This window comes from Solanum pennellii, chromosome 11 (genome assembly GCF_001406875.1).
Source record: "Solanum pennellii chromosome 11, SPENNV200".
Taxonomy (NCBI): Eukaryota; Viridiplantae; Streptophyta; class Magnoliopsida; order Solanales; family Solanaceae; genus Solanum; species Solanum pennellii.
In genome coordinates, this window is record NC_028647.1 from 48,634,997 (window position 1) to 48,643,014 (window position 8,018).

The 8,018-nt window shown below is 39.4% G+C and overlaps 1 protein-coding gene across 1 annotated transcript; it reads left to right on the forward strand.

The window, feature by feature from the left end:
* Positions 1-3,678: 3,678 nt before the first annotated feature.
* LOC107003902 lies at positions 3,679-4,365 on the forward strand. The gene is made up of 2 exons (XM_015202151.1): positions 3,679-3,751; positions 3,839-4,365. The coding sequence occupies exons 1-2, from the start codon at positions 3,679-3,681 to the stop codon at positions 4,363-4,365; spliced, it is 600 nt and encodes a 199-aa protein (XP_015057637.1).
* The last annotated feature ends 3,653 nt before the right edge of the window (positions 4,366-8,018 follow it).

Genomic DNA, 8,018 nt, shown 5'->3' on the forward strand with positions numbered 1-8,018 from the left:
AGAGGATCAGAGTGAAATATACCTAACAAGACTAAGAAGTGTTAGATGCATTTAACTCGCTATTAACTTGAAATATTAAAAAATAAGAAATACTTGTTCACGATTCAAAAAAAAAAAGTTAAGCCATAAGGAAAACAATTCTTGTTTGATTCATTAACTATCACAACTTTGAAGTTAAAATCATGTTAATCGTGTTAACACATCTTTATATTTCTCAATTACTTTCTATGGGAAATAATAACAATAATTGAATAAAAGTGTCAATAAAACTATTTCCATAAGTAAAAATTCTCTGTGGGATTGACCTCAACTCATGTTGAGGTCTATAAATTGATATCGACCGTTTTTAATTCTTAATTGGAGCGCAAGTTTGGGCATATTATGTATCTAAATTATTTCTAAGCAATCTGAATATCTAATAAGAAATTCTTAACAAAATGCTAACATCAAATCATTCTCCCACATCTATTGAAAACAAAATCATCCTAACATTAAAGAAGGTATTTTTGGGACTCCTCTTCAATGATAGAGATTCAATTAGAGTGATTCAAGGTATGTAAGGCTACCCATAGTGTTGGACTAAAATACTCCTCATGACATACATCTAATATTCAGTCAGTAAGATTAAAATTTTACCCAAACTTTCATGAATTTCGAATTGACCTTTATTACTTGTTATTAAATTCCGATGATAATCATTGAGATTATAGTACTTCATGCATTTTGATTCTTGAATTGTTATTCCTGGCTATATTATTATATGAATTGTATTGAGTTGAGAATTGTTGAGAGAGGGCGAAGTGGAAGAATTATGGAGAAAGATGCAGCCAAAGGATATTCAATTGTCAAGCATTTGGAGAAGACTCCAGCCCAGATTTCCGTGTGGGCCCTGCTGATGAGCTCCCAATTGCATAGACAGGCCTTGATGAAGGATCTTGATGATATGTATGTGACCGTGGGCACAAGCAATGATAATGTGGCCGCTATGATTAACCAAATTATCCGAGGGCATCGAATTAGTTTTTGCGACGATGAGTTACCTTTTGAAAGGAGGTCACACAATAAAGCATTGCACATTACTGTCGTTTACCATGAGAAAGTTATAAATCTTGTCTTGGTGGATGATGGATCCGGTCTGAACATTTGCTGGTTGTCGACACTGAGGCAGTTAAGTTTGACTTTGGGAAGATGGAACAAAACCAAGTCAATGTAAGAGCCTTTGATGGGGTTCAAAGAGATACATTGGGAATGGTGAATTTGGTCATCCAAATGTGTCCGGCAGAGTTTAGTGCACAGTTTCAAGTCTTGGACATTTACACTAGCTATAACCTTCTTCTAGAAATGCCTTTTATCCATATGGCTGGAGCTGTGTCCTCTACTCTTCATCAGATGATGAAACTTGTTTGGAAGAACAAAGAACTGATTATTCACGACGAAGGGAGTCACTTCGGCAGGCAGACACCTGTTATTGATAAAGACTTGCGAGGTACCAATTTCTACACGGTGGAGCTGGTAAATGCCACCGGTGAGGATTTGGCCCCACAACCTCCTATGCCTACCATGTACAAGATGATTGTCACTGTGATGTTGCAGAATGGGTTCGAATCAGGTTTTGGATTGGGAAGGAATTCCCAAGGGATAATTGAGCCTATTCCAGTCCCCGTCAAAGGAGCTAGATATGGTTTGGGGTACATCCCCACAGATGATGATGTGAAGATAAAGAAGAGAAGTAATCAAGCATTGGCTAAGCCGATCCCACATCTGTATCAATTGTTTCCAGTCCGGAGTACGCCGATCGTGATGACCTCGGGGAAGGAATATGCGACCTTTTTGAAGAGATAAAAGAGGTCACAGAAGAAGAGGTCGAGTTAGCTGGTATCCACGATGCTGAGCCTAGAGAACAGCCGCAGAATTAGACTCTCATGCAATCTTGATTCCTCGATCATCTTGGTTGAAGGACATTTGTTTATGCATTTTGAAAATTGGTGGCTTTCCGAAAGAGGCCCGAGACCCACCATGTTTCATTTTTCTTAATCACATGAATTTTAAAATTTCCCCGTGATGTTTAAAAAGGCAACATGGCCATTTGCCATTGCCAAAGTTTGCATTATTCCAATTTTAATGAAATCCTCTCTTATTGAAATTTGTTCATTTACTTATTTTCTATATTTTAGTTTCTTAACTTTGTTTGTTTATGGTTTCAGTAGCGTTAATTTTAAACTTGCCAATATCATGTCATGTCACGAGCTGAACGAACAAAATGAGACAGGTGATGACGAGGGCGAAGGGTACGAAGAGGAAAATGAAGTACCGGAAAATGCTGCTGAGGAATTTCTGTAGTTTGAAAATCAGCATAAGCCAAATTTGGAAGAAACTTAAATCGTGAATCTGGGAGACCAAGAGTGTGTCAAACAGGTCAAAATCAGTGTCCACTTGAATGAAACTCAAAGAAAGGATCTGATTCATTTGCTTACTGAATACATTGATGTGTTTGTCTGGGAGGTCAGTGACATGCTAGGGATGAGTACCAATATGGTATCCTATAAGTTGCTAATTAATTCGGGGTTTAGTCCATTGAAACACAAGGCTCGGAAATTCAAACCTGAATTGAGTTTAAAGATCAAAGAAGAGATCACCAAGCAGATCGAGTCTCGATTGGTGGAAGTGACACAATACCCGACATGGTTGCCCAACGTTGTTCCGTTCGCCAAAAAAGATGGAAAGATCAAAATATGTGTCGATTACAGAGATCTCAACAAAGCCATCCGAAAGGATAATTTTCTGTTGCCGAATATTCACATTCTGATCGATAACTTTGCTAAGCATGAAATGCAATAATATGTAGATTGTTACGCGGGTTATCATCAGATCTTGATGGACGAAGAAGAAGCAGAAAAGACAGCTTTTATTACACCTTGGGGTGTGTATCATTACAGCGTGATGCCATTTGGCCTCAAGAATGCTGGTGCTACCTATATGAGGGCTATGACGACCATATTTCATGATATGATTCATAAGGAGATCGAGGTGTACGTAGATGATGTCATAATCAAGTCTCGCGAGAGTTCGGACCACTTAACGCATTTAAGAAGTTCTTTGATTGTCTGCATCATTACAACTCTAAAATTAAATCCCGCTAAATATGCTTATGTGGTGCCTGCCGGTAAGTTGTTAGGATTTATAGTCAGCAGAAGAGCTATAGATCTTGACCCTTCCAAGGCAATTCAAGAGTTACCTCCTCGAAAGAATAAGAAGGAGGTGATGAGTTTCTTAGAGAGGTTCAACTACATTAGTCGATTCATAGCTCAATCAACTGTCGTGTGTGAGCCTATCTTCAAGCTGTTGAAGAAAGACGCTTTGACAACGTGGACTGAATACTTTCAGACTGCTTTTGATGCTATCAAGAACTATTTGTCCAATCCACCCATATTGGTTCCTCCATGGGAAGAGAGTCCGTTGTTGTTGTATTTTTCCATCTCAGATAACGCATTTGGATGCGTGCTTGGGCAGCATGACAGAACAGGGAAGAAGAAGCGATCCATCTATTATATAAGCAAGAATTTTACGCCATACGAGTCTCCTTATACTCTTTTATAGAGAACGTGTTGCGTTTTGACTTGGATCGCTCAAAAGTTGAGGAATTATGTGTCTTCTTATACTACGTATCTCATCTCCAGAATGGATTTGTTGAAGTACATTTTCCCGAAGGCGATGCCGACCGGAAGGTTAGCTAAGTGGCAAATGCTGTTGAGTGAATTTGATATTATGTATATGACTCAGAAGGCAATAAAAGCACAGGCCTTGGCTGATCATCTTGCATAAAATCCTGTTGATGAAGAGTATGAACCACTCAAGACTTATTTTCACAATGAAGAAGTATTGTTTGTGGGTGAAGATATTTCTGAAATATATCCTGAATGGAGATTATTCTTTGATGGAACGGAAAATCACCACGAGAAAGGTATCGGATTGGAATCTGGTCAGCTCTATCCCATGGCGGCCAAGCTCCAATTTAATTGCACGAACAATATGGCCGAATATGAAGCTTGTATCCTTGGTTTGAAAATGGCCATTGACATGAATGTCCACGAACTATTAGTTATTGGAGACTCAGATTTGTTGATTCATCAGGTTCAGGGAGAATGGGCCGTGAAGAACCCAAAGATCACACCGTACGTGCAGTATGTACAAAAGTTGTGTAAGATATTCCGCAAGATTAAGTTCAGGCACACTCCTAGAACGCAGAATGAGTTAGCTGATGCTCTTGCCACAATCGTGTCGATGATTAAGCATCTAGATGCAGATTGCATTGATCCTCTAGACATCGAGCTGAAAGAATATTCCAGTCTATTGTTCACACGTTGAAGCGGAACCAAACGGTTTGCCATGGTATTTTGATATAAAAAAGTACTTAGAGACCGGGAGTTATCCTGAAGATGCAACACCCAACCAGAAGAAGTCAATACACCGTATGGCTCTCAACTTCTTTCTAAGTGGAGAAGTCCTTTATAGGAGGACTCCAGACTTGGGTCTTCTCAGATGTATTGATGCTGCTGAAGCTGCGAAGCTTATCGAACATATATATGCTAGAGTTTGCGGCACGTAGATGAATGGACTCACTTTGGCAAGAAAGATCCTTCGAGCCGGTTATTTCTGGATGACTATGGAGAATTATTGTTGCAAGTTTGTGCAGAAATGTCATAAATGCCAAGTGCACAGTGATTTGATCCGAGTGTCACCTCACGAATTTAATGCTATGAGTTCACTTTGGCAGTTTGTAGCTTGGGATATGGATGTCATTGGTCGATAGAGCCAGCTTCTTCTAATGGACATAGATTTTTTTGGTTTCCATTGATTATTTCACCAAGGGGGGCGAAGTAGCTTCTTACAAGTGGGTAACCAAGAAAGTTGTAGCTGATTTTGTTCGCAACAATTTGATAGGCAGGTTTCGAACACCAGAATCCATCATTACTGATAATCGTGCAAATCTCAACAGTCACTTGATGAGAGATATATGTGAGCAATTTAAAAATACTCACCGAAACTAAACCACTTATCGTCCTCAAATGAATGGAGCTGTAGAAGCCGCCAATAAGATTATCAAGAAGATCCTGAGGAAAATGATTGAAAATCATCGAGGGTGGCATGAGATGTTCCCATATGCTTTGTTGGGTTATCAAATGACTGTTAGAATGCCGATTGGAGACACTCCATTTTGCTAGTATATGGAACAGAAGCAGTCATACCTGCTGAAGTTGAGATACCGTCTTTAAGGATCATCCAGGAAGCTGAATTGAGTAATGACGTGTGGGTCAGCAAGCGTATTGACCAATTGAATTTGATTGATGAGAAGAGAATGGTTGCCATTGGTCATGGTCAACTATATCGACAGAGAATGATTCGTGCTTTCCACATAAGAGTAAGAGCTAGAACTTTTGAAATTGGTCAATTGGTCCTTAAATGCATTTTTCCTCATTAGAATGAGTAAAGAGGGAAAATTGCACCAAATTGGCAAGGACCTTACATGGTTCGCAAGGTATTATATGGAGGTGCTCTGGTCCTGTCGGAGATGGATGACACCGCATGGCCAAAACCTATTAACTTAGACGGTGTCAAGAGATATTACGCTTGAAGCTTCAGTTTGTATTTCTGTTATTTTCTTGTGATCGTCCTATTTACTTGTAATCACTTTGTTTAAAATTTTATCCCTTTTTGTGATGACTACGTCTGACCTGAATGCTCAAGCATGAGATACGTAGGCGGCCTATGTCGGCCTCGGTCACCCCATTTATCCCCTTTAAGCATTTCTTTGTATTTGAACTACGTTTGAGCTGAATTCTCAAGTGTGAGATATGTAGGCGGCCTATGTCGGACTCGATCTATTTTTCTTTGTAAATTTCTTATTATTGTCAACCTTTGAGGAAGACTATGTTTGAACTGAATCCTCCCTCAACAGGATAGGTAGGCACCATAAGGGTTCGGTCATATCTCCCGTAAGATTTCTATTTTTCTTTACTATAGAAACTGGGACAGAATTTTTGAGAGGGACTCAAAAATTCTCGAAAAGAAGATTTTTCCTGAGCAAATCAAGACCGAGGATAGATTTACTTCATGATTTGCAACTGGGACAAAATTTTTGAGAGGATCTCAAAAATTCTGTGACTCACTCAGCGACAGTTAAAGGTAAGCCGAGATATGTGATTGGGACAGAAATTTTGAGGATGACCTCAAATTTTAACATGGTTTTATCGGCGATCTGGAGTGACTTTAAATACTCCCCAACGAATAGTCAAATAGACCTCCAAGCATCGGACTCAAAGAAGTTCACTAAGCCTGACGTGACATGACACTTGGCAATAACCTTTTTCTTAAGACACTATCCATTTCGAAAATTTATTTTTTCTAAAGAATTTCCCTTTTGGTGTTTCAATTGTTTTGGCATAATTTTTTTTCTTTTATATTAAGAGTCAGGAGATCAGGAAACTCAACCGGAGATAGCAAGGCAGGGAGCAGACAAATGAAGAATCGACACAGATCAGTTCATTTTAAAACTAATGATTCTTCTGTGAACACAGGTTTATAGTTTTGTTCCGAAAGCACCCAAATTTCTCCGATCGATGAATATGGAGAAGTCAAGGGGGCAAGAGTTCTCCCTAAATTTACGATTTTCCTGTAGATGAAGGAATTATTTTATATTGTGCATATAGAAGGTGAATCAAGCGAATATCTAAAGAAAGAGTTTACGGTTTTTACAAAGGACGTCATATGCATCATATTATCAAATATGATATTATTACTACCCGGAGGGGTCATTTTATTAGTATTGTCATTTAAGACGATACACTACATGGAGGGTCAGTTTATTTCTATTATCAATTGAGATGATATACATCGAGGGTCATTTTAGTTTTATTGTCAGTTGAGACGATATGATTACCAAGAAGGCACCAAGAAGATAACTATGTTGACTCGATTGAAGCACTATATTTATTAGGTGACAAGGATGGCATCAAGAGAAAATCATGGATCGCGGAAAGTCATGCATCGTGAGTTGACATTCATGCATCGCGAGTTAATATTTACGCATCATAGGAGGATATTCATGCCCCGCAAGAAATAAGGCATTGTGGGAAGATATTCATGCCCCGCAGAAAATCACGCATCGCGAGAAGATAGTCATGTCCCACAAAAAATCATGCATCGCGAGTTAATATTCATGCATCGCGAGTTAATATTCATACATTGCAGAAAGTCATGCATTGCTAGTTAATATTTACGCATCGCGAGAAGATATTCATGCTCGTCAGAAAGGCAGGCATTGAGGGAAGATATTCATGCCCCACAGAAAATCATGAATCGCGAGTTAATAGTCATGCATCACGACTTAATATTCAAGCATCCCGGGAAGATATTCATACCCTGCAGAAAATCAGGCATCACGGGAAGATGTTCATGCCCCGCAGAAAATCATGCATCGCAAGTTAATATTCATGCATCGTGAGTCAATATTCATGCATCGCAGAAGATCATGCATCGCGAGTCAATATTCACGCATCGTGGGAAGATATTCATACCCCAAAAGAAATCATGCATCACGGGAAGATATCCATACCCGCAAGAAATCAAGCATTGCGAGTTAATATTCATGCATCGCGAGTCAATATTCATGCGTCGCGGGAAGATATTCACATCCCGCAAGAAATCACGCATCTCGGGAAGATATTCATGCCCCGCAGGAGATCATGCATCGCGAGTCAATATTCATGCATAACGGAAGGTTATGCATTGCGAGTAATATTCACGCATCGCGGAAAGATATTCATGCCACGCAGAATTAATGCATCGCGGGAAGATATTCGTGCCCCGCAAGAAATAACACATCGCGGGAAGATATTCTTGCCCCGCAGGAAATCATGCATCGCGAGTCAATATTCATGCATTACGGAAGATAATGCATTGCGAGTTAATATTCACGCATCGCGGGAAGATATTTATACCCCATAATAAATCATGCATTG